At 43.3% G+C, this 27,981-nt stretch overlaps 1 protein-coding gene across 6 annotated transcripts in view; it reads left to right on the top strand.

The window, feature by feature from the left end:
• The window catches only part of NFIA (nuclear factor I A), a 632,562-nt gene that overhangs the window by 466,806 nt on the left and 137,775 nt on the right, over window positions 1-27,981 (top strand). For all 6 annotated transcript variants that reach the window (XM_055137450.1, XM_055137452.1, XM_004607099.2 and 3 more), the window contains exon 4: window positions 26,969-27,043. In XM_055137450.1, coding sequence (XP_054993425.1) covers window positions 26,969-27,043 — 75 coding nt within the window. The remainder of the gene's footprint in view (window positions 1-26,968; window positions 27,044-27,981) is intronic.

Raw genomic sequence — 27,981 nt, 5'->3', positions numbered from 1 at the left:
ATAGAAGCATGCAGGGTCAACACCCCTCATGGGTCTTCCTGTGACCATCCCTGTGTGGTTTACCCAGCCACTCCCATATCATCTGTCACTCACTGCAGCATCTCAGAGAAATATAATAATATTGGGTTGACTAATGCAAAGTAGATTATCTTTGTGTATGTGGAGATCCCAGGCATTTCTCAGGGATCCCTGGGGCCACTCTTGGTGGTACCTGCTCAAGCCGACCAGAAGTCTCAGTGCTCAGGCCTGGTGAGGCAGTGATGTTCCGCCCCAGTGGTGCTTGGTGGTCCATGTGGTGCCAGGGATCACACTCAAAGCCTTATGCATGCAGGGCATGTACCCCTGAGCTCTGTCCTCAGTGCCTTTATTACCGAGTTTAAACTAAAGCAGTGGCTTTGGGGAAGGTTGCAGGGGAGCAACCTGTGGGCTGCTATGAGCACAGGAGGATTTATGTATCTACAGTTGCCACATCACAGTTCAACTGTAGAAAACCTGTGTGCATGTGTGTGTGTGTGTGTGTGTGTGTGTGTGTGAGTGAGTGAGTGAGTGTTCTTAAATCAACATGAACATGAAAATTAGTCACCAGGTCAGTGTGTTGAGTGATCAGCTGAATTAGCCGGTAATCCACGAGCATCATTTCCAGGAGCTTCGATTGATTGTGCTCCTTTGTGTGTTGTGATGAATGTGCTCTGGAGTCAGGTTGCTGGGAGTGCTTCCCGGCACAATGGAAGCTGGCAGTTGATTCACTAGTTTGTGACGGCCTCACCTGTACCCCGAGCACACCTCCATCTGCAGGCATCTTTAGCAGACTCCAGATTTTTTTCAGGGTTTTGCCTGGTGCCAGTAAAGGCAGATGGGGTGGAACTGGGAGCTGTCCTTTGTCAAGGGTTTGAAATTATAGGTCGTCTTGCCTTCCTCCTAGATGTAAGTTTTTTGCTGTTGTTGTTCTGTTAATTTAGCTGTGATCTGCACCAAAGAGAACTTGGAGAGAGCAGGCTTGGGCCCAAGAGAGCATGGCCTTGTGCCATGAACTTCCCTTCATTCCCCACCGTCGGCCTGTCTGTAGGACTCACCTAGCAGAATAGCTTGGTGATACTTGGACTGTGCTGGCTTTGAAGTTTTCAAGCTGAGAAAATGGAACTGTCGCCAATTTTTTTTCTCCGTGACTATTAGACAGAGACCATCCAAGTTGCTGTGAACTTCATAGTTTTATTTTTTCTTGTGATTCATAATATTTCATTATATATGTGTACTATATATATATTATATGTGTACAATACTTTCTTAATCCACTCATCTGTTACTGGACATTTGATTTGTTTCCATAGCCTAGCTATTGCCTTTAGCCTGGCAATGGTTTATTTTTATTTATTCATGCACACATTTTAGTGTGAATATAAAGATTCACTTTTCTTTATTTTCTTTAATTTTTCAGCTTGGGGATCACACCCAAGTTGTGCTCAGAGATCCATGTAGGTGGTACTCAGGGGACCTCATGCAGTCCCAGAGATTAAACCAGAGTTGACTGCATGCAAGGCAAGTGACATACCCCCTGTACTGTCTCTCTGGCTCCCAAATTTATTTTTGAAGTGGATGAGATGAGATTTCCCTTCTAGTTGTATATTTGAGTTCAGGCTTTAAAGATTGCCTATGCGACATAACTGTTCTCAGTTTGTAAGCGGCCATAGGTTTGCAGAGAGACGAGCCATGGCACGATGAGGTATTTGGCCACATTAAAGGTAAGCTTGGAATCCCTCAGATGGACTCCTGGCTTTATCCAGCATAACCCAAAGGAAGTCACTGGAATTTCCTAAACTTTCTTAGTGAGGTGGCAAAGGAGTCAACTCTGGACTCTGGGATTTGGGATGTGCTTTCATGTCCAGTACCTGTAAGTCTTCCATGTGTGGTCACGGCTGTTGTTCCTGTTTAGGGCTGATGCTGCTGTAGTTGTCTGATCTGGCAATCCTGGCAGGGACACTTTGTTCTCTCTAGAGCAGGACCCACAACTCATTTGTTTGAATGATTGAGAATCAATGTTGACATGAAGCTCCTTCAGCCTAGCATTTTTATTTATTTTATTTTTATTGAATCACTGCGAAATACAAGTTGGAAAGCTTTTATGATCGGATTTCAGTCATACAGTATTCCAACACCCATTCCTCCACAGTGTACATTTCCTACCACCAGTGTCCCCAGTATCCCTCCCATCACTCACTCCTGCCCACCCCCAATTCTCTACCTGCCTCTGTGACGGGCGCTTCTTACTCTCTCTCTCTACTTTTGCAACCCAGTGTTTCTACAGGGGCTGTCAGAAACCCATCTGATAGTTGAATCATCTGTTCTGTAGACTCAAACCTTCAGATCATTTTCATTTTCACGATCATCAGCAGAGCTAGATACTGGGTTGAGTATCTCCCTATAAAGAGTCTGTAACAAGACACAAATACTTGGACACAGAAATTTCCTGCAAGTACATAAAAAAAAAATTGCCACTTAACACTGGTATATCTAGATCATGTCGTAGTACTATTATGAACAGTGATATATGAATATAACATGAAAATACTCTTTTGGGGCGGACCTGGCAGTTATTCTTGGACACCAGTCCAGTAGTTCAGTACAGGGGCTGTAGATGTGGTTCTGCTTGGGTCCTGCAGTGTTGAGGATTTCCTGAACAACCTTGAAGTGTTCAGGGGCCACTAGAGCTGCGCATGGCACTGCTCGAGGGACCATGTGGCGCCAGGGATCAAACCAGATCACACACATCCTAGACATGTTCCCCAATTGCTTTACTAGCTTTTGACTCCCAACATATAAATGGTTTTTATTTCTTCCATAGGGGTACTCAAAAGTTTTGCTAATTTTATTAGTGTGTAGGTTTGTAAAGGTTAAAAACCACTGATCTGTAGAATTTTTCCTTTCTCTTCTTTCAATAACATTCCTTATAAGGTCTTTATTCCCTTTATCTGAGCCCTAATCCTCTGTAAATAATTATAATTATATGGCTCCCAATACCTAAACATCGCCTCTAGGGATACTATTAGGGTAAAAGATAAAGAAACCACTACTTCACTGTAGCTTCTTAGTACTCCTGTGAATCTCAGAGACTTCAGCTCTCCCAGTGGCTGTATAAATTCTCTTACATTTGAAGTAAAATGTGAGTTTCCCTTGCCCTCCACAAACTAAAGCTTCCTGACACAGATCAGTAAAGTTCTTCCTTCCTTAAATTTACCTGTGTTTCTGTGCATATTCTCTTCTTCCTCTATTTTCTCTGACTTTCAACAGTCCGAGAGAAAAATAAGACGACTCATATGTCTGCACATAAAAATGTGGTTTATTACTCTTAAGCCATCCAGGGGATGGAATAAAACCTCAAACATACAGAAATGTAGGGAGGGGTTTCCCTCTCCTGTCCTGCTTTTAGAATAATTTCATGAGAGCTGGAGAGTGGGTACGGTACTTCCTTATACACAGCCGACTCAGGTTTGATCCCTGGACCTCAGTAAAGTCCCCCAAACCAGCCAGGAGAGATCCCTGAGCACGGAGCCAGGAGGGAGCACTGTAGAACAGAACAGTGTTCTGTTTGGGGGCCAAAATCTGATTGTATGACTACAAATGATTGCTTCCTTCTTCCTTTCGAGTGAAGTGGAAGTCCGTTTCTCAGCCCCTTTGCCATGGAGTCCAAGGCCTGTCTAGAGAGGGTTCCTTGGCACAGGTGTCTCCCCCAAGAAGACCCAGCTGGAGTGGCTCCGTCAAGATCTGTAGCAGGTGAAACCATTCAGTGCTTCTTGGTGTCTGGGGAAGCTCTTCGGTGTGCGGGGCGGGTGGCCACATTTTCTAGCAGTGGCACTGGAAATACAGTATGAGCGTGGAACATGCCTGTTGCTGCAAGGGTAGGGACAGCCACAGGAAGGGAGGCACTCAGGGGTCCTTCAGTTGGCAGTGGCATTGGTACCGTCCCTCTGAGCTTGCTGCTCAAGCAGGTGGCTTCCCTGTGCACCACTCAAGTGCGGGTGGAGAGGCACTCTGCGTGCCTGTACCTAGCGTTGGTAAGTCGAGTCTCTGCTCTGTTAGAATGTCTGGGAGAAGAACCAACAAGTTTTGCTGTTTAGTGTATGAGTGGAAGGAAGAGGGAGCTAAGGATGATGAAAACCTTGTAATTCTCTGCACAGCCGTATCAAAGGAAAACTTTATCTGACCACAATGCCAGTGGGATCCCTGTTAAGAAGGGCCCCTGCCAGACTCTGTTTCTTTAGTGTTCCCAGCTCTCACAAGTCAAATGCATTATCGACTTTTTCCCTTTCTCTTCCTTCCCTTGTCTGTCCATCCTTCTGTCTCCCTCTTTTCTTCCCCTGCATCTCCTATACCTCCTAATCAATGCAGGTGCCCCCAACTCTGTGAGGCCTTTGTGACAGTCCTGGTTTTCCTGTGTGATTCTCCCTCTCCCTTGTCTTGATACCTGCATGCTACCTTTGTGGTGGCCATCCTGCTGTATTCCATGGCGAGGTGCTTTCACAAGTTCCTCATGGACGTGGGTGTTATCCCCAGCACTCATATATTATCTGCCCTTAGTAAGTTTCAGTGGATGGGTAATGAATGAGAGATCTTCAATTAGAGTTGCACTGCATTTTCTGGAAATAAAAATACCCTCTGTATCTGAGTAAACATTCTGCATCTCAGCACTACTGACAGTTTGGGTAGAATTAATTTTGTTCTTCTGGGTCACTATCCTGTGCATTGTTGGGTACTTCCCAGCACTGTGGCTTTTCCCCCCACTCCATTTCAGGAGTACACCAGATTTGGAAAACAAACATGCATTCCAACATTGGCAAATGTCACTGAGGGCAAAAATCACCTCCCCCCCCAATTGAATGTCATTGAAATAAGGTACAGAAAGAAGTAATGTGTATTGAATTCCACTTAATAAGCAAAGTGTACATATGTTGTGGCATCAATAGTTCATTAATCCATTTAGTAATCACATATCAAGCTCACTTCAAATTACTTAGCTTAGCAATCTTAACTGTTAATGCCTGAGTAGTCTAATGAGCAGGTACAACTGGGAACTTTTCAGTATTAGAAAAACAGTCCAGCCACCTCTGTGTAACCTGAAGCCACTCTGTACCTATTGAGAGCTCTTTGATGGGGCCGGAGAGACAGTACAATGGGTAGGGCATGTGCCTTGCACACGGCAAACCCAGGTTTGATCCCCGGCATCTCACATGGTCCCCTGAACACCACCAGGAGTAATTCCTGAGTGCAGAGCCAGGAGTAACCCCTGAGCATCGGTGGGGGTGGCCCCATAATGGAAACAAAAAGAGCTCTGTGAAATCATCATGCAGTCTTAGGTGCCTGGATATGGCAGCAGCAGTGTACAGAACGATGCCCACTATGGTGGTCTCCCTGGTACTGCAGTCTTTGCCTGCCATTATGTTGATGTTTATGCATTTCTTTGCATTTAGCTCTCACTCACGTGAGGGGGTAAAAAAAGATCATGACTTAGAGTGGCTACCCTGTGTATTCAAGGTCCCAAGCAATAAGTTGAGAAGAGCTGGCATCTCAGCCCATGTCTGCCTGGCAGCAGTGCCTGGACTCTGGCTCATGCCACCTTGCTCTCAGATGAGTCTTTTCACCCAGTGCAGAATCGAGGTTGCCCACTTTTGTCTAGAGGCTGTCTTCCAGTGAAGTGTGGAGAGCCATATGTTACCTATTCTGGGCAGTAACACCTGCACTCTTTCAACGACTGCCAGCTAATAAATACCTGATAATGATTAGCCTGCCTATGTGGACAAATGCGTCACAGTTGCAACACAACTGCGGGTGCACAATTGGCCGGTGTGTTGGCTGTGAGGAAGCAGAGTTAATGGGAGTGAACCAAGGCCCAGCGGGAGATTTGTAATCTCCCTCCCTTTGGTCTCTGCCAGACTTTCGTCAATGCCGTGTTCACGTCCCTTTACTGGGCTCCAGGTGGGAACAAGGGATTCGGCATTGCTCAAGGCTTGTTCCTGTCTAGAATGCTTTATTACCTTCCTTAATTGGCAAGGCCGGGCGAGTCCTCAAATCAGGGTAGCTAGTGGCATTCTGTCACTCACTGTCCACCTCCGCCCCAACGTTTGGACTAGAAAAACCATCACAGTTGGAGTGAGATTTATTCCGTATCGAGTCTCACTGGATGGACATCTCAAATAAACATTTCCCATTTCTATTGTCCCAAGTGTTCAGTTACAGCTCCCGTTACTTTGTTGGAAGAGCTTGGAGGCTCTTCACTGCAAATATCATCGGTAGGGTGTGAAAATGCAGTGAAGTAGGTGACAGACAAGAAAGAATCAAAACTATACACGGGGATATGGCAGGGGCTCGCGGCATTGAAGGTCTCTCACACTGTTGTGAGAGATCATGGTTTTGTGGGGGCTCATACGGACGAAATAAGCTCCCCATGGGATTTTTTGGTGAAGACACTTCCCTCTGACTGTAAAGTTGGACTTTCAGTTTGGGCAGACTCCACTGGTTCCCTTACTTGAGGGAAACAAATCTGTATTAGACATACAGATCAGAGATTGGTATGTCTACGTTGCAATAAAAGTTCTCACAAACATGTGTGTGAGAAAAAGTTCTCTTCAGTCCTTTCTCACAGCCTTAGTCTCCAGAGGGAGTTTTCTTATCCATGAAGAAAGGAACACTATCACAGCTAAAAGCATGTGTTATTTGTCCCGGAGCGATATCATAGCAGATAGCACTTGCCTTGCACACAGCTGACCTAGGTTCAATCACCAGCACCCCCTATGTTCCCACAAGCCCCTCTGGGAGTGATCCCTGAGCACAGACCCAGGAGTAAGCCATAAGCACTGTCCAAAACAAGAAGCACAAGTTCTTGAGTGAGATTTCATTAGATTGCCTGCATTGATATATCCCAACTCTGTGGATTGCTGTCTGTGTGACCTTGATTTACATGCTTACACTGGTGACTTTTTACCTTTTTTGCACCTGGGAATGGATTAAAATAGAATTCTCTCACAGGCCACTGAGGCAGTGGAAAAAGGACATTATTTATCATATGAATATTGACTCCCAGCCATTGGGTTGTCCTTGCAGAGCCCAAAAGCTTGACTTACACTTTCATCTTCTTCTCTTTGGCAAATCATCAATATTTATTGAGCCTCCAATGTAGAGGCTGGTGAGTGCTAACAGGTAACAGAACTAAAATCCAAAGATGGAGACATGTGAGTTGGGTCTTGCAGGGCTGAATCAAGTCTTCTCACTGGTGTTTCTTTGAAAGGTGTCTTTGCTCAATCTTTTGCCCTTGGAGCTAGAGAATATGCTGATATTTATTGAGTTCCTCATCTCTAATTAGCTCATGCATTGACATCAACAAATGGTTGTTGAATGAAAAAAAACTGATGTTGAGAAAACTTTGTTTATAATTATTGAATCTTGAAGCACTAATATTAATAAGACCATCATCAGAGATATTATATATGCATATTGTCTTAGCATGTGTAGTATATATCATTAACTTCTCTGTAACCCTACTGATGATATTTGAAACCTCAAAATTTGGTTACTGAACTGATTTTTCCAAACAATTTATTGTAAAAGGGATCAGAATGCTGTTAGCTTCCCTGATTGTGTTCAGAACTTTCTGATCGAATCAGTCATAAATCATATACCTTAAAAGTTATTTCTCAGGGTAACACTGAAGACCAGAAATGCCTGTGTTCATGGTATCAATTTTATTGCTGTCACTGTCACTGTCATCCCGTTGTTCATCTATTTGTTCGAGTGGGCACCAGTAATATCTCTCATTGTGAGACTTATTGTTAATATTGCAAGTTCACAAAATAGTTTATAGTCAACAAAGTACAGCCGTCTCTTAAGAATTGTTTCTCTATTTGAACACACACACAAATATACACATATTATCATATTATCACACTAGAATTGGGAACATTTCCTAGAGTTCCTAGTCTTCGGAGTAAGGATTGAGCCTAAGGAAGAAACCCATTGGTGATCACGAGAGAATGACTTCCAGGCAGTCTGGCACCGGGTAACAGTCCTTGATTCTGACTCTTAGGAAAATGACAGATACTCAATAAAGTCTGAGAATGATTTGAGGAAAAGAAAGTAGCAGTAGAGGAGCTGCACTCTTCTGAGAGATGCGTGTCCTTTGGAGTTCCGGAGAGGCTGATAGGAGAGCGGGCTGTTTCTTCACTGAGTTTTCTGTTTCCAGAGTGCTGTTGGTTCAGTTTTAGCACCAGGGGTATGTGTCATTTTTCCCCCTGTGTCGTATATTATTTTCCTGAGCAGAAATCACACAATGATTTATTTTTAACTACACTTATTCGTTATTTCATTTTTTTCTCTCTAGAGCCTATGGATTCTTAGGTCCAGTGATGATGTTTTTTGTTTGTTTGTTTGTTTGTTTGTTTTATTTGGGGGCCATACATGGTGGTGCTTAGGACTTACTCCTGACTCTCTACTCAGTGATCAGTCCCGATGGCTCAGGGCATCATATGGGATGCTGGGAATTGAGCTCGGCTTGGCTACATGCAGGGCAAATGCTCTACCTGCAGCAATTTTCTCCAGCCTTTACCGATGCTGTTCTAAATAAAATAGTCCCTCGTGTTGCTGTGTTAAGCAAACAAAACATTATATGAGTAATTCCTTGAAATTTGTTAACAGCTAATGTTTTCACAATCAGAAGGTTGGGAAGAGGTACTTGGTTAATATATTCATGCTTTTATAGGTCTCAGAGCTAATCTTTGAAACTAAGTCTCCTTCAAAAAGTCAAAAAATTATTTATATATGTAAGGTATATTATAATACATATAACATTTGTATCATAAGCTCTACAAAGTAAACTCAATGAAACTGTGGCTTAAATGCAATTATTTTTTAAAATAAAGATTTAAGTATAACATACCTGGGATAGACACGTGGGCATTTCCCTCCCTCCCTCCCTTCCTTCCTTCCTTCCTTCCTTCCTTCCTTCCTTCCTTCCTCCCTCCCTCCCTCCCTCCCTCCCTCCCTCCCTCCCTCCCTCCCTCCCTCCCTCCCTTCCTTCCTTCCTTCCTTCCTTCCTTCCTTCCTTCCTTCCTTCCTACCTTCCTTCCTGTTGGGATCGGGCCACACCCAGTAGTGCTCAAAGCTTACTTCTTGCTCTGTGCTCAGGGATCACTTTTGGCAGAGCTCAGGGGAACCATATGTGGTGCCAGGGACTGAACCCTGGCAAGAAAAGAGCACTACACGTTGTATTAGTTCTCCAGTCACTAGGGTGTAGTGTGTACTGAATAAGGGGTGGAGGTAGAAAGCATGACAGAGAATGAAGGATTTCAAAAGAGGTAATAATCAGTCTCTGGCTTAAGAGTTTGCATACTGATTATGATAACAGTAAGACAGGTCAGCAGTGGTCAGAAAAACCGCACATCAAACACCTACCAAGGTCTCTAAGAAGACAGTGTTTATAGACTAGAGCAGGTTTTTCACCAAGGGGCAGTGTGGTCTTGCTTAAGTGATGCTTAGAAGCATGTGACCATTCATGGTTGTCACGAGGAAGAGGTGTTGCTGGGACTCAGTGGTGGAGTGAGGGATGCAAAGTGTCCTGTAGGTCTCTCTCTGCCTATAGGCATTGGAGGGCGTCTCCCTCAAAATGCTGATCATATTGCTGAAAGACACTGAAGGGATTCCAAGAACTTGCACCCTGACTTCAGTGAAGCTGAGTCAAGATGTCCTTGGTCCCTTCTGCATGTCAAAGGGTCTCTTCCCTGAAATCAAGGAGATGCCTGCATCATAGAGTGCTTCGGTGATCAAAGTCGCTACCATGAAGCATGTCGATCATGCATCTGCCTAAAAGGGCAGATTCTTTTAGCATTGATTTAGAGCTGTCAGGAACCCAGGTCCTGTCCTGAGGACGCCTGCTGATAGCTCTCAAGCAAGGCTGGAGTGCAGATGCCCCAGACTAGGGGAAACTCATTTCGGAAATGCACTTTCCACATATAATGATGTTTTCTATATATAGATGTTTTCTATATATGTACTTGTATTCCATTAAAAAATGCCTTCACTTATGAGGTTTTTGAATAATTTTGACTTAAAAATATGGCAAACAAGGGGCCGGAGCGATAGCACATCGGGTAGGGCGTTTGCCTTGCATGCGGCTGACCCGGGTTCGATCCCCGGCATCCCATATGGTGCCCCAAGCACCGCCAGGAGTAATTCCTGAGTGCAAAGCCAGGAGTAACCCCCTGAGCATCGCTGGGTGTGACTCAAAAAGCAAAAAAAAAAAAAAAATGGCAAACAAGAAGTAGGTTTCTGAATCCCTGCTACTTAGAACAGGCAGCGTGCTCTCAGGGGCCAACAGGGAATTGAAGCAGAGCTGGAGAAACCACACAGGGACGGAGGCACTTGCTTTGCACATGAACAAGCTGGTTCACCTCTGGCACCCCGTACAGTCCTCCGAGCCACCGTCAGGACTACTTTCTGAGCACTGCCGGGAATGACACCCAGACTCCCAAATAAATAAAACATTTTTTAATTAAAATAAGTTGAGGCAAGCCAAGCGGTTTGAAAAATCATAGTGAAACTGGCAAGAAGTTATTTTTTATTTTCTCTTCCTCTAAATACGCCTTAGCATTGTTTATGGAAAAATTTGGGTAAAACTTGATCTGCTGAAAAAAAGAAATTGACCCAGAGTCCTTTTCTTGATTGAATGCTTATAGTTATGACTGAAGCAGAAGACGGAAATTTGCATACCCAGATGTGACACAATGTGTGGTTCTCTACTGATGCTTAAGAAGATTCAGACTTAAGATTATACTCAAAATTACAGAAAACTATATTTTATAAAGATCACAAACGAGTATAAATAAGGTTCTGTTGAGGGATTGGATCCTAAAGATTTGCCCCCTAATTTACTTTTCATTCAAAGTATTATTTTCAATAATTTAATCATAAAATAAAAGTACTAGATAGTTTCATATGTCACTTTAGACAGTCCCAAGAAATGCCATTGGATTTATTCTATTTATTTTTCATTTTTTTATATCTGATATCTAGGATTTAAATAGATATCAATATTTTTTCTGTTCATTTTCTCAAAGTGAAATTCAGTGAAAAAAATAATGTATAATGTCATTTGTTTCCCCTCTCAGAGAGCCCGGCAAGCTACCGAGAGTATCCCACTCGCATGGCAGAGCCTGGCAAGCTACCCGTGGTGTATTCGATATGCCAAAAACAGTAACAAGTCTCACAATGGAGACGTTACTGGTACCTGCTCGAGCAAATCAATGAGCGATAGGATGACAGTGATACAGTGATACAGTGATTTTCTTTTATATAATTTTGTTTGTTTTGGATCACACCCAGTGGTGAGGAGGGCCAATTCTGGCTCTATGTTCTAAGGTTGTTTTTAGCCATGCTCAAGGGACAATGGGGTGTGGTGGGATTGAACCCAGTCCTCCTGATACAGAGCTTGCAGTCCAATCCGTGAAGCTCTCCTGTGTCTAGTGTTTTCATTTGTTTTGATGATGTTGCAGCTTTAGAAAATATTTTTTATGTCTGTTCCCTGTTCTCATGTAAAATGACACTATCGACATTTTTATCTGTGCAACTTTTCTATGAATACCTATATTATTTACTCTTGCACATTTAAAAAAAATCTAAAAAATTCCCTATTGGCTTTGCATGCAGGAGGCCTCGGGTTAGATCCCTGGCTCGGTGTGGTCCCCTGTGTACAGCCAGGAGCGACGGAGCACTGTGCCAGGAGTAGCCCCTCAGCACTGCTGGGATGTGCCTAACCCTCCCCACTATCCTTTATTGGATTCAAGAGCTCATTCATCCAAAATATATGTTACAAGGAGATAATAACTATAACTTCTTTGTGGGAAGTACAGTGGTCTTATTGGAAGAGGATACTGATTCTAAAGAGAATGTGGAATGAGAGTGAGAGAGAAAACAAGACGAAAGGAAAGGAACTTCGTGCTCTGAAGAAGACCCCACAGCTGGGGTCTGGGCACCCAGAGTGGCTTCTGCTGCCGGCCCTGCCTTTTTTGTCTATTTTTTGGGTCACACTTGGAGTGCGCTGGAGGTCCTCCTGCCTCTGGGCTTAGGGATCACTCCTGGTGGTGCTCAGGGTAGGGTGGGGAGCAGATGAGGTGCCGGGGATCGAGCCGGGGTCAGTCGTGCACAAGGCAAGTGCCCTCTCCACTGTACTGTGTCTCACCAGCCCCTGCCACCGCCTTTAACGCCGTCTGTGCTCCCAGTTCTTTGCTAAACATTTAAGTCCGTGATCTCACCATTCCTAGCTACAAGCTTACAAAGTAGGTATACAGCCATCTGTATCATTTTACAGATGAAGAAACAGTATATTTGGGATTCCAATTTCTATACTGCTGCCCCTCCCACTGTATTATGTACACATAATACCTCGCAAAGTGCAGTTTTTTTGAAGAACAAAAAGAGTGACCGTCTAATCCTATGAGTCTCTGTCCAAGAAGAAAGAAACGCAACTGCAAGCTTCACTTTGATTTGGGTTTAACCTAAGACCGTCCGGTTTATCTGATCGCCAATGACTCAAGACGATGAAACTTGGTATGATTGATAATTACTTATTTTAAAATTAGATATATAGCATATAAATCCCAGAGTTAGCCCGGAGAAGCTTGATAAGTGAGGCAGAAGTAATTTCATTTGAAGTGAACTTTTCATAAGCAGTGGTAATAATTTGCAAAGGAGAAAGGACTCTGGCAGGTTTGAATCCTTGGTTGCAAGCTGACACTTTGAGGGAATGTTCCTAGCAAAACACTCAATTCAGTGGAAATTAGGTCAGCCTTCTGGAACATTTATCATGTATACCTGTCACCAGCAAGACCCGTTCCTTAAAGGGAACTGAGCTTCCAGGCTGCAGAGGACACACCAAACCAATAGATTTACAAATATGTGGGCTTGGCAGAAACTCCCCTAAAACCGAAGCCAACGCCCAGAGAGTTGCTGTGGGAATTGAATTCCTTAATACTCTGTTTATAGAATTTTGAAACGGCAAATGGATTCGGTCTGTTCTGAAAAACAATCTGTCCTCAGCTTGTTTGGAATAACATCTAGAGTTGCTATAGAAGGGATGGGAGACGGGCGACCTTATCTGATTGGAGAATGGGTTTCACCAGCCCCCGCTTGTCCCTGGCCACAGAGTCAGGTTGGTTTTTGCCTCACTCGAGGTATTATTTGCTTTGAAGAAAGGCCCCCTTCCACCGAAGCCAAGGAGGGACTTGCTCCTTCGATACAGAAACTAGACATATTAGCAAAATCTAGAGCTAGCGCAATTAGCAAAATCTGGAGCAATGGAAGGTAAAAGAGGTTGTATGGTAAAACCAAAACCACGTAAATGATTCAGAATCTGCTGTCCTTCCGTAATCATGTGGCATCATTCTGGTGGCTTCAGAGCAATGTCACCAAGTCTGGGAGTCTGACATAGGAATTGGAGAATCTGTTGGAGTAAGTATAGGAGCATTTCAGCCCAATGCATATCATTCGCCAAGGGTCTTATCGATGGAAATAACCACATTCACCGAGTAGTCAAATCTTTCAACTTCCTGGGTTAAGTTTCCATCTCTGGGTAAGGAAGTAATTGCTCATCTTTTTCATGTGTTCTTGTTGGGTAAACACACCCAAAGACCTCCACAAACAGTTGCTATTGCATATGTGAAATTGGGTGAAGAAAAAGATGGAATTATTTAATGTTCGTGTAGAAACCTTACCTTTATATCTCAACAGCGAAAATAATAAGTGGAAAATATTTTATTTCTACGTTCAGTTTTCTATAGGTACTGAGACCCCAGCGTTCTTGGTACAAAAGGTAGATTAAAGTGAGAGTTACAGTTTTCTTTTTCAAAGAGAGAGAGAGAGAGAGAGAGAGAGAGAGAGAGAGAAAGAAAGTGATTCCTAAACAGAAATGTTACCCTGTTCGAAATGCCACAATAGAGGTTATATTAAAAACTCCAGAAAAGGATTTCTTTTAAGAAAGTTCAGGGAATTTTGTCTTTCAAGAGTAGTATGTAAAACGAAGTTTAATTTTTAACCATGTCCTTTAAAAAGTTGGGATGATCACAATGTAGAAAATCTAGAAGCTTGAGTGGCTAAAGGGGGCAAGATGGTGTGAAAAAAATCTGCCAATGAGTTGTTATTGGAAGCATTAAGAACAAAACCAAAAAGAAAAAAAAGAAAAAAAAAAAGAAACCCCTTTCATTATCACACTCTATTAAGCTAGGATGAGGAAACAATTTCTAATCAGCACTCTGATCTGGGCAGAGATTGTGCAGTCTTTTGTACCAGGCTTCAGATCTGTGTTCTCTATTCACACATGCTCACTTCCAGCTGTTGTCATTGAAATCCCACATAATCTTCTAAGGTCAAAGGGCAGTCACCCATGGCTGCCGCAGTTAAAAGGTTATGCTGATTTCTGTTGTCAAATATTGGCTCTTTTCTCTTCCAATCACTCCTAGTCTAGTTTTTTTTTTTTCAAAAAAAAAAAAAATCCAGCCTAGAATTGTATTACATGACTTTAAAGTCTTAAAAGTGTTCTTTCATTGTGCTAACACATGGCCTAGGTGGTCTAAGGTGTTCTGTTATATTTCACAAAGAATTTTCTGGTACTTCTGAAATACTTGGGGCTTGTGCTAAGCCAGCAAACTTCAGAAGTACGGTGGCCCACACACTGCGGCATGCCGTAGTAACTGCAGAAATGGACAGTATAGATTCTGCAGTTGAATACGCGCTGTGATTTATGATAGACATAACAAAGTAATTGCCAGGAAAGTGAAAAAGAATGGTGGTTCTAAAAAGTGGCTCAAAAAAAAAAAAAAAGATAAAAGTGGCAAAGGATAGAGCTCTAAATTAGAGTTCTTACCGTTCTTGAGTGAGGCCCTTGGTTCCATCCCCAGGACTGCAAAAATAAATCAAAAGAAGCTAGATGAAAGTTCTTGAACTCTGTAGGATAAATTAAATTTTATTTAAAATAAATGAATCAAAAGAAAAAAAAAGATGAAAGTATTTCGTGGATGCAGCTACTGAAAATAGCTGATTATATTATATAGGTGGAAAACTATTGCCGTTTGTAATTTATTTCTTAAGGGGGGGGGATAATTGAAAAGAACTGTAAGGATTATTTTAAAATATATTGCTCCCAGGGGAGAGAGTCTAAAGGGTCCCCTCCAGTTTGGACACCAGTTCAGTCCCTAGCGCCACACCCCCCTCGCCTACCTCACACCCAGTACACAAAGGCAGCATTGCGGGTGTAGCTCTGAAGGTCCCTGAGCACTGCCAGGTGTGACCCTGGTGGTCCCTGACATCCCTAAGACCTAGCTTTTACCATCCAAGAGAATTGACTGAGAATTGCCTGGAGTCACCTCAGGAGCTCAAGCAATATTTGGCAGTGTCCCCCCACGCCCCCCCAATAATCATGATAAAATTAAATATGTATAAATAAATATATATGTATGTATTCAGTTTATTAGTGATTTTCTTCCCAGGCTTGGTGAGCCCAAATCAGCACCGAGTGTCTTCAAATCAGCCCGGAGCTGCCGTCTCTCCTGTCAGTCCTGATGGTGTTCTCAGGGGCTTTAGCCAGCAGAGTTCTCAGCAAGTGGTTTCACAACCCTCTGAATTAAACCCAAAAAAGGGGGAAGAAAGGACAATGGGCATTAAAGGTTTTTGCTGTTTTACATCCATAAGCCAGGGTAGCCCTGGGGTGATCCAGTTTCCTGTCTGTTTTGTTTAAGGTAATCACTTTCTGATGTATTCAGGGAATATTTAAGGTAATAAGTTTCTTATGTATTCAGAGAATACATCTCCTTACTCCCCCCCCCCCCCCCGCCCCACTCCTCTTTGTTCCCCAGCAGAAACTGGAGGTATTACAAATAGTTTGATCCACTTGCAGATTACCAGTAGTTACTGCCCAAGTTCAGAGAAAACTTGGAGAATGTGAAAAGATTAAGGCTGCTTACAAACCCCCCCTTTTAGTTCAAAACCAGGTTAATTAAAAAATACTTTTAAGTTTATGGGATGTTAGAAGATAAGAAAATTAATTTTAAAATATTCATGCAATACTGATCTTAGGCGAGTTATAATGAAACTTATTACTAACGTGAAGGACTGTTTGTTGTTTGGGTTTGGGCCACACACAGAGGTACCCAGAGGCTACTGCTGGCTCTGTGCTTGGGGGTCACTCCCAGTGCTCAGGGGACCAGGTTGTCCTGGGAATCAAACCCGCACACTCCTGCATGCAAAGCTTCTATCCCTAACATCAAGCTGTTTTATCTTTAAAAATTATTGTTTTGTTTGTTTGGGGTGGGATGGTTGGGGGGGACACTGTTGGTGGTCAGGGACTTCTGGCTTTGTGCTCAGAGTCGTTCTTGGTGGTGTTCTGGAGACCAGGTGCGTCTAGAAATGAAATCCTGGCTTCTTGCATACAAAGTATACGCTCCAGCACATTTTGCTATCTCTCCAGCCAGAGAAATTGTATGCTTCAAAAACTTAAAGTAGATTTTTCCCAATTCTTCTACAAAATTAGTAGTAAGTCCACATGTAAAATACCTGTATCATTTTTAGAGGGCTAATGAATGCATAATTACAGAAGTGGGAAAAATTAATTTGTTGATATTGCAATGGAAGAGGTTGTTTTGCCTGGAGGAGAGAAATTTCGGGTTGAGTGACAGTATTCAAATATTTGAAGGAAAGCAAAATGGAAGAGAGATTAAATTTATGCTGCCTATTCCAGGGGACAAAAAAATCAAGAGAAATTGGAAGAAATTATAGGCATACAAGCCTGTGAAATGAATTCTTTTGAAAAATCAGAGCTCAGTGTTTTATTAGTTTAAAATTCTTTGGTATAATGTAATGATAATTGCTTCCTTACTAGATTAACGCTAAGCCTTCTTCATTTCTAGTTCATTTATGATGTCATGCGTCCAATATTTATAAACAAATACATAATTTTTCTATTTATTTAGATATTTTTAAATTGATTTAGATAGAGCCCTATGGTTGCCTAGTCACTTGTAACTCAAACTCATACTTAGTGACATGTGAGCAAGCAAACTTAATTTAATGAAATACTACTCTTCTTTTTTAAAACTGTAGGGATTGATGAAAAGCTGTGGTAAGTTCTTTTCAGACTGGATAATGAAGCCTCTGGTGTTATATATGCTAGATTTAAATGTCATAGAATGTATTATATTTTATATAGTAAAAGAGGTAAACAAATCCAAGCTTCTGCCTACTTCTATTAACTGTATTTCTGTGACCCTACTTCTGCCACTGTATGGCCGACAGTAGGCAAGTGACTTAGCTAGCTGCTCTGAGATCCAGCTTTCTTTCCTACAAAAGCAGAATGTTACCGACTACATAGAGTTCGAGGGGAGTGAGTGTTAATGCTCTGAAAGTGCTTAGGAGAATACAGAGCACGGCGTGTACACAATGGGTAAATGAAAGCTATACCTTTGATGAAAAAACAAAAAAAACACTAACGAGTAGTTGCATGGTTCTGTTTCCCAAAGAAGTAGCCGAACTCTGCAGTATCTGTCTCCTGCTTGACCCAGTTTCTAAACGGAGATGTCCAAGTGGTTTCTCGATGTGGAATGTCCTTGGGCTTGCCTCCGAAGTGTGAATGAGCTTGGAGTTTTCCTCCTTAGCACATCAGTGCTTTTTAAGCAAAATAGGGAGAATAGGAAAAGGAGCAGAAGAGTGTATCTGCAGAGCAGCATAGCCCCGTACCAAGTGGCGTCCTGGTCTAGTTCACGGAGACAAGGAGTGAGTTGGCTGTGGTTAAGGAAGTTTACTCATGACAGCAACTTGCAGAGATTTCTTCCTGCACACATGCCTGTCCTTCTCCAAAAGTCAGTGTGGTTGCACACTTGGGTTTTCCCAAGTTTTTCTCCTTTGGGACACTTTGTACACAATCCGGTTTTTGTGTCTTTATTCTTCTTTGTTGGGTTTTGGTGCAGCGGTTTGCAGGGCCAGTTCACACAACACATTCTGGGAAGCAATGATACAAACCCTGGTAGGGAAAATGTTTTTGGGGTAGAGCAGGTATCATTCCTTGGCTGCAATTGAGAGAGCTTATGTTTGCAAAATTTTGGAAGAAGGTGCTGAAAGACCATCCCGGAGGCCAGGTGTCAGTGGGCTTAAATACCTAGGAGGGTATTTAAAATAGAAACTTAAGTCAAAACTTGACACTCTAGGAAATTGTGAAATGCTGTCTGTCTAACTCTCTAGATATAAATATATATTTAAATCAGACAGAAAAGGATTGGAGAGATATTACAGTGGGTAGAGCACTTTCCTTACACATGGCTGACTCGGGTTCAATCCTGGCATCCCATATGGTCCCCTGAGTCTTGCCAGGAGTAATTCCTAAGTGTAGAGGCTGGAATCAGACCCGAGCATCATTGGGCGTGGGCCCCAAAACAAAAAGCATCAATCAGACAGAAGATACTAGCCATCCATCCACTGGATTCATAACCACTTCCTGTGCTCGTGGAGTCAGGGGGCAAGCAGCTACCAAGCAGTCATCACCAAGTTAGGTGCCAACGGGGCCCCTTGGAGCATTTATATAAGGGCAATACCATTGTATGATTATATTTGTAAGCTTAGGCCTAGTTTTAAAACATTCATATGTTGGCTCCCCCCACCCCTCCAAGAGTGACCTCCAGGAGTAACCTCTGAGCATAGAGCTAGGAGAGTCCCACCCTAGATTGTGCCCCCTAAATGAAAATACAAGCACTCATGTAAACTAAATACTTTCGGTGCTGTATCCGCCAAGCAAAATATGTTTGCAGCTTAGCCTTCGCCTGTGGGTTGCAAATTTATGGCACTGTAAATATTGAGAGGGAAAGTTTGGCAGTTATGTTGGTTAGGGTAAGTTCTAGGCTCCTGTAACAGAGAACAAAAAATGTCAATGACCAGAGTACCCTGGAACCCATTTTCTTCCTGGCTGATTTCTCCAAGTGAGCAGGGGGTTGTTGGAGGGATGGTTCTACCATACCCCAGCATGCTGGGCTCTATTTCCTCTTTCCTTGCTGCTCTGCCGTTGGGACATAGTCTGCAGGGAGCTGTTCCAGTGCCTCTGAAAAGGAAAAGGACCTTTTGGGGGGTGGGAATTTCCTTTCAGCCTCGTGGGTGAGGTGGGCTGTCTTCCTGCCACTTGCCCTATTGGCGTGGCCCTTCGTGTGGGAAGGGAGACGGGGTGTGAAGTCTGCCAGCCACAGACACAGAAGGGCAGAACGCAGACTCACATTCCACATTGCAACGGACTCTGCGTGTCGTACGTGTTTTCCTAACAGGTCCTTTGGAAAGACTCAATTTTAGTGAAATGAATGATGGGGAAATCTTGGCCTAAATGTCTTCCTCCCCTGGGACCATCTTGTCCCCAAGAGTGAAGACCTGATGTTACTTCTACGTGAGTCCCCTGTGACCTAGACGCTGGCAGGGTCAGAAATATTCGGTGAAACTGGATCGAATGGAAGTTGCAGAAAGACAGATGATTGGACCTTCTCTTTATGGATCTAATGGAACAACACACAGCCACAGGCGCCTGCAGTTTAGATCCCTGTATTGAATCATCACCCTTCTTGAGCAGGGCAGGCTCCCAAACAAGGTGTCTCCCCTCCCAAGATAACGGCTTTGCACCTGGAACCGGGAATTGCTCTGGATCAAAGTGGGTTGATGACATAGCCCCGCCCCCTTAGTGGCCAGTGGGAAAAATAAATAAAGCATCCCAGGGAGGAGATCCCAAAACAAAACTAAAAGCAAACTAACAAAAGAGCATCCCCAGGTGGAGACTTCTCTGAATCTGCCTGTCCTGCCCTCTGCTTGATCCCTTTCTTGCAAGGAAGACAAGGAATTAAGTCTAGAGCCTGATCGGGGGTTCATTGAACAATACTTCAGTGAATGGCCTCTCCCAACACCATCCGTTTTCGGCCTTCTGAGATGTAGTTTGGGACTGAACAGTCTGACCAGAGCACAGGGATGCTTAATCAACTTCCCCATTGAATATCGCTTTTTTTTTTGTTTTGGTTTTGGGGCCACACTTAGAAGTGCTTAAGGCTTACTCCTGGCTCTGTACTCTGGGAATCACTCCTGGCAGGGCTCAGGGACTGTATGAGTTGCAGGGAAGGGATTGAACCTTGGGTCAGCCACCTGCAAGACAAGTGCCTTCACCGCTGTACTATCTCTGCACCCCTCACACCCAGGATCTTTTAATGCTAACATTTGAATGTGGACTGATGCACATTTACTTTTTTAATCTCCTGTTCCGTTTTTCTCTCATCTCGCAATAAAGTAGCACTGTAGCACTGCCATCCCGTTGTTCATGGATTTGCTTGAGTGGGCGCCAGTAAGGTCGCTGTTGTGAGACTTGTTATTGTTTTTGGCATATCGAATACACCACGGGTAGCTTGCCAGGTTCTGCCATGCAGGCAGGATACTCTCAGTAGCTTGCCGGGCTCTCTGAAAAGGATGGAGCAATCACACTCGGGTTGGCCATGGGCAAGGCAAACGCCCTACCCACTGTGTTATCACTCCAGCCCAATTCACAATAAAATAGAATACCCAAAATCATGTTATTTCCCTGAAAGTCATTTTTGTTATTTGGTTTATGCAGAAGTGAACAAAATACTCATTTGCTTGAGTTTGCTTAGCAGTTCTGTCTGCTGTGTCATTTTTTCCGTCATTTCTTGGGTTTCGTTTCTCATTGCTTTGTCCTGCTAGAGTTCATCAGTGGGTTTCCAAATAATTGGTGTAGGAACAAAATGTTTCATGGTCTTTCAAAGTGCCAGAGAGCATTTGCATAGACCTTTCTTAGGGACACAATCATTAAAGAAAAAAGTAATCCAAATTAGTTGAGATTCTGTGGATTACTATACTATTAATAATGGCTTCTCATGCATATAATTCCAACACCCATCACCAGTACACCCATCTTTTCCCCCAAGGACCCCTGCACCCCTCCCTCTCAATAGGGGACACATTCGAAATGTAAAGGGAGTGACCTGATCACCCGTTCTGGGGAAGATCATCCAGTCTGACCTGGCTCCGTTAGACTTGGGAAACAGTTCTGCTCACTTTTCTTAATGATGGAAGAGTCTCCTCTCTCTCAGCTGTGAAGGAACACAAATCTTATCAGAATTCATATCAAGAGGCAGGCTGCCATTGCTGGGGGATGGGAGTGGAGGGTTGTTATTTTGACTATGACTTTCTCACACAATGCTCTAAGCACTGGGATTTTTCATGGATGGGGAGTGGGGAAGGCGCTTTAGGAAATGGTAGCACTGTAGCACTGCACTCTCCTCCCCTTGTTCATCGATTTGCTTGAGCGGGCACCAGTAACGTCTCCATTGTGAGACTTGTTGCTACTGTTTTTGCCATATCGAATACGCCACGTGTAGCTTGCCAGGCTCTGCCATGCAGGTGGAATACTCCCAGTATCTTGCCGGGCTCTCCAAGAAGGGTGGAGGAATCAAACCCGGGTTGGCCGCATGCAAGGCAAACACCCTACCCGCTGTGCTCTCGCTCCAGCCCTATGAAATGGTATTGTCCTTTAACAGTTACATGGGGCATTCCAAACTGGAACATCACCCTAGAACAGCCACTGACATCAGAAACATAAATGTTACCTCCTTGCTGAAAAATTCCATCTTAATAGATTGTCTCCTCTGTTGTTGTTATGTTCTGGTTGGTTTTTTTTTGTGTGTGTGCGTGGTAGGGGAGAGTGCTGTGGGATGGTTCATTTGAATACGTTCTAAATGCACATTGATTGGCTCAATGGCAGGTCATACTCGATGGCGAGAAGTGAGGGAAAGAAACAGGAGTTAGTTCACTCAGGTGTTCTTTTTTTTTTTTTTAATTAATTTATTTTTAATTAGTGAATCACCGTGAGGGTACAGTTACAGATTTATACATTTTCATGCTCGTGTTTCCCTCATACAAAGTTCGAGAACCCATCCCTTCACCAGTGCCCATTCTCCACCACCAATAAACCCAGCATCCCTCCCACCCCCCAATCCCATCTTTCTCCACCCCACCCTGCCTCTGTGGCAGGGTATTCCCTTTGGTTCTCTCTCTCCAACTGGGTGTCGTGGTTTGCAATCGGGGTGTTGAGTGGCCATCGTGTGACGTCTCTAGTCTACTTTCAGCACGCATCTCCCTTCCCCCGCGTGGCCTCCAACCACATTTTACTTGGTGTTCCCTTCTCTATCTGTCGCCCAGGTGTTCTTACCAAAGAAACTAAACATGCTGGAGCTCAGTTTGCAGTATTTAATCAGCGGCATCTCTGGGGGACTCAGAAGGCACTGGGTTAGACCCCCAGAGAGCTAGGACGCTGAAGATATTCAGTGTAATCTAACTGGAGAAAAAGCCTGAATTGTCCCTCCCGCGGGCTGAGTCTGAGGCAGGCAGTGTACAGAGCACACCAGGGCAGTGTGGAGAAGCCCGGCAAAGGCTGAGAGAGACGGCAGTCCAGGAAGAAGTGATGGTACGTGGGAGAGGGTGGGCCAGGCCGCGGGGAAGCAAGTGTCACTCACGCCCGAGGGTCGGGAGCAGAGAGGGAGATAAGAGATGAAAAATGAGGCAGCAAAAGGGAACAGAGACTATCTTGCTCTTGTGGACCACGAGCAGGAGCCGGGGCACACCCTGCTGCTCTCCGTGATGCTCTCCGTGACGGGGCAGTGGACGCTGGACACGTGCGGTTTATCTCAGACTCTCTGGTGCCTTGTCCTTTAAAAACAAAACAAAGCGTTTTTAGGTGTAGGTGCTGGGATTTAGTATAGCATTACTCATACTTTTCACAAATGCATCATTCTAATACCTCACCCACCACCAGAGAGTCCCCTACCCTCCTCCAGCATCCCACGGACCCCTCCCATGCTCCCCACCCCTACTTTGAGCTCAGTTCTATAGACAGACTTTTCCGTCCCGATGTCTTTGACCACTTTTTGCTCCTTTACTGTGTTTCTTTATCATCTTACATTTAGGATAGAACACACACACACACACTCTCTCTCTCTCTCTCTCTCTCTCTCTCTCTCTCTCTCTCTCTCTCTCTCCTCTCTCTCCCTCTCCTTCTCTCTCTCTCTCTCTCTCTCTCCTCTCTCTCCCTCTCCTTCTCTCTCTCTCTTTCTCTCTCTCTCCTTTCTCTCTCCCTCTCCTTCCCTCTCTCTCTCTTTCTCTATGATACCTACACATATTGGTGAATGTTCTTGAATTCCACAAAATTTTTAATCAGTGATAAGTTGATGAAGTTAAAAAAAATGTTTTGTTTTGTTTTTTTTTAGATTAGAGACTCTTCAGAGTCTCTAATACCTTGTCCTTGCCTACCTTGGGGCCTTTGCCCATGACTCTCTGCCAGAGCACTCTTTCTTAACTTTTGCTGCCTTTGGTACCTTGGTATCTCCCGCGGGTTCGAATCACTCTTTCTGAAGACTGTGCTGTTTATTTCCCTCAGATCCATAGCGTCGTTTGCAATTTTTTAAAATAATTCACTTGTTTTACACATTTTCCATGGTTTCTAATTCTAGTTGCACACTCCCGAAAGATAGGGCCAGTATGTCAAAGCCCCCTCACACAATGCAGTGCTTGGCACATCCTAGGCGCTCCAGCAAGTCTTTGTTGAGTAAGTGAAGGAATTGTCAGACTTGCCTGGCGAGTGAGACAGTTCTGGCTGCAGAGCAGAGATGAGAAGGCCAGGCCCAGGCTGGGGAACATGGTGAGGAGGCTGTTCCATCCTGCTGGTGAGAGTTGGAAAGAGCCTGAGCCACAGTGAGAGGGGGCAGATGGAGACACAGGGAGTCAAGAAATAGTCAGGAGATGGAATCGTTTTGGTTCAGTTGGATATGCATGTTTGTAAGAGGCAGGAGTCAGAAATGACACCCAAACATTGACAAGTCCATGAATGTTGGCGATATCACTGAAGTAGCAAGTTCAGACAAGTAGGAAAGGGCTTCGGGGGAGAACAAATCATCTCAGCTTTGGACACATTGGTCTGAGGACAGCTGTGTGCTCTTAGGTAAAAGTAGCCCATATGTATCTTATTTATTTTCATTTATTTTTTAACTGAGTCACCATGAGATGCTCAGTTACAGGATTGTTCATGATTGGGCTTCAGGCATCCCATATTACAACACCCTTTCCTTCACCAGTGTAAGTTTCCTACCATGAATGTCCCCAGTTTCCCTCCTGCCACCCCCCACCGTCCCACCCAGCCTGCCTCTGTGGCAGGTACTTTTCTTCTCTCTTCCTCTCTTGCTCTCTTTCTCTCTCTCTTTTGTTGGACATTATGGTTTGCAATACAGATACTGAAAGGTTATTAGGTTTTTCCCTTTACCTACTTGGAGCACTCAGTTCTTGTCCAGAGTGATCATTTCCAACTGTCACTGTCATAGTGGCCCCTTCTCTATCCTAACTGCCCTTCCTACTGCACCACATGCTTGGTAGCAAGCTGTCAATCATGGATCAGTGGTCCTGGCCCGTGCCATAAACATTCTAATCTATGGGTTTGGAACCCAGCAGGGAGGTCTTGTTGGCTAAAGATAGTGATTTGAGGATGATCGACCTGTAGAGTCACTCACTAACTCATCTCACAAATATTCTTTTACTAACTGCTTTTTCCTAGACGTGAAATTCAGTGTTGAAGGAAGCAAGCTAGTGTTCTTAGCCATTGCGGGAAAGACCCATCGCTGATGTCCTGGAAGGAGATAACAGTAGCACAGCCGTAGGATGGATGGGCACCAGCCCTGCAGAGAAGGACCACGTTTCAGGGACGGACAAAAGAAAGGGACCCTCACAAGAGATGAGAGTTTGAATGCATGAATGTAGGGATTTCCCCCTCTCAAATCCTTGCACCAGACGAGACTTGGTTTCCACAATATATTGCTTGCTTTTTTGGTGGCAGCCTGAAAGTACGTGTGTTCGCATTCGCTCTGTATAGAAATTCCTGTGAAGTCTACCTTGAAGTCAGGAATTTCAGAGGTTGGAACTGCAACAAGTATCAGCCCGTAAGCAAGTGACACAGAGATGAGCAAGAGCTGGAGATGAACCCAGCTTTCCCGGTTTACCTGGGAATTTCCTAGCCATTGTTCTGGGTGCTTTAAGACAAACTTCATATATATTGTGGTGGGATTTCCTTTGTTTTGGTCTGAGGGATAAATTTAATTGTCACAATAGAAAGAGTCACAATAGGAAGAGATGGTCTGGTGTGTTTTGTCAAGGTCCCACTGGATAATTTTTCTATTATTGTTTATCCTTCTCCTTCTCTTAATCCAGGAGACACCTTGGGCACTTACTAGATAAAAGTTTACTAAGGACCTGGGTGTGGTTTATTTTGAGAGCTGAAATGATTTTTTAATTTTTTTTGTTTTTTTGGTTTTGGGGCCACACCCAGAGGTTCTCAGGGCTTTTTCTTGGCTCTGTGCTCGCTCTAGGATCACTCCTGATGGGACTCAGGAGATCAGGTGGGGTACAGGGAATCCAACCAGGGGTCTGCCCCGTGTGAGGCAAGCACGCTACCTGCTGTATTATCATCTCTCTGACCCCTGGGAGATGAAACTTCTCAAAAAGTTCTTCAAATGAATAAATTTTGCTACTTTTATGGCAATGTAGTATCCTAAAATTTCCAGCTGTTGTTTATAAAATGTCCTGGATTGTGTGTTTGATATAAAATATAAGTGAATTATTTTCTGGTAAGTCTCAGTAAAACAACTTCCTTATGCAGAAGTCCAATGTAAACATAAGAAAAAAATAATAATTTATAGGTTGTTATAATCCTCCAAATATGAGGATTTTTGCATGTATTTATGTGCATGACATTTAATAAAATTTATTCATGCATAAATGATGCCATAGGTAAATTTGCTTCTCCTTAGTAGGCAAAATCTAGCTTTTATCAATAACATAATTTTAAATGGATTTTTGCTATATACTCAGATTGGCCTATATTTTTTCACATTACATTCCCTAAAGGTATACAAAATTATGAAGAACACTTATTTTTAAAATCCCTCTAACCAACTACTCCCAATATTAATTATGCTAATGGTATATAGCATATCGAGTCTACCTATTTGAGACTCATAGAGTGGAAAAGCTTTAGAAGGAGAATGGAAAATGATGTTATTGATTATGTATTCTTTGCTTTTTCTAAGTTTTATGTTCCAGCTTCTACTGTAAAGATAAATAAACAAATAATAATGAATATCGGCCTTCTTCAAGGAAAGTAAAGTCCCACAAAAGCAAAGAAAATAAAAAATACAAGATACATTTGAACCATTGCATGATTATCTTCAGGTTTAAATAAATAAACCTCTGGGGAAGTGTGAGAAGAGGGAATCTTTTTTTTTTTTTGTCTAAAAACTTCTAAATTACTTATGCTCGGAAGAATTTGCTTTCAGCATTCAAAGGTTGGATCACTTTCTGTAGTCCGGGCATTTACAGGATTCACTTATTGTATCTTAAAATAAAGGGAACACCCTTAAATCTTGCTGGATTTGAATGAATGCGATCTAATCCTCATCAGATGTTTCTTTAGAGAATAATGTTTTTAAAATGATGGTGGAATTTAGTTCTCTGGGTTGATTCTTAGGTAGCCTGTTTTCATCCCAGTCCTTAAATTCTCAAAGGTCAGCCAAGGTAACCATTTATTTTAAATCCTCTTTTGTTTCAGATTTCCTGTTGAATTTTTTTTTTTAGCCATCTCAAAAAAAAAAAAAAATCACCCAGTTGTTTGTGTTCAGCTTCCCATAGCCTCCAGATTCAGCCCAGAAATCCAGCTACCCTACGAAATGACTGTGCCCTCCCACGCAAATGTTAGCTCGAGCCTAGTGTGAAATGAGATGTCACCAGGAAACTCCTATTTAAAAGTCTCTTGTCAGTCTGTCCATGACACTTGGTTCCTATCGATGACACTTGGTTTCTTTTGTTCTTATTTTCTCAGGACATTTGGGCTTCCAGGACAGTTTCGTCACATCAGGTGTTTTTAGTGTGACCGAGCTGGTAAGAGTGTCGCAGAGTAAGTATCTTGAATTGTGTTTGCCACAGAATTATCTTGGGCTTGTGCGGACTTCGTGCCTGGGTCTCCCGGAGATAGAAGTAGCTTTCAGAAATCCCTCTGTGCATTCGCCCACTGGAAAAGTTTTGCCACACACTTTGTTTGGCAGCCAAGAATTTAAGATCAGAAAAAAAAATTAAGTACCAGTTCCATGTGAGACATGGGGAATAGGGTTTCTCACAGACTTCCTTAAGTTCTAAATGTGAAACCTAGATCAAAAACAAAACAAAAAAAAAACCTCAGAGGTTTGTTGGAAACCAAACCAGGTTTCTAAGAACTTTTATTTTTTGAAAGAATTTGGTATTGACCTTTAAGGAATGCTAATGTCCTTGATGAGAGAGAAGGTACGTGGGATCATTACCCACTTGTCAATAATCACAGTCTCGGTGAATTGGAAGCACCTGTCACCACCAGTCCCATTGATCAAAGTGTCATTGATTACACTTTTGCTATGACATAATGTGGCAGTCCAAAAAGAAGGTGCTGAAATCACATTTAGACACACACCTTCGAAAAACACGCCTTTGCTTAAAAGCATAACTGTATTGACTATGGTGTTCTTCTTCTCAATAGCCAGAGGAAGGGAAAAAAACCCATCATCCAAAGCTTAAATTTTATATTTTTATGTCCTTTTTACAACGTTACATTGCTGCCGGGCTGGGGAGATAGCTCATAGGGTTGAGGCACTTGCCTTGCACACAACTGACCCAGGATTGACCCCCAACACCATATATAGTCACCCCTTCAGGGGGGACCCCTGAGAACAGAGCCAGGAGTAAGCCCCGAGCATATCCCTCCTGGGTGTCGCAACACCCAGGAAGTAAAGTTACATTGGTAGTATTAGTTTCCTGCTGCATCCACTCCTTTGAGGAATGAGGTAGAATGAAAGTTTGGACTTT

This window comes from Sorex araneus, chromosome 5 (assembly GCF_027595985.1).
Source record: "Sorex araneus isolate mSorAra2 chromosome 5, mSorAra2.pri, whole genome shotgun sequence".
Lineage (NCBI taxonomy): Eukaryota > Metazoa > Chordata > Mammalia > Eulipotyphla > Soricidae > Sorex > Sorex araneus.
Note: the sequence above shows the minus strand (reverse complement) of the source record. Positions and strands in the feature narration are given on the sequence as shown.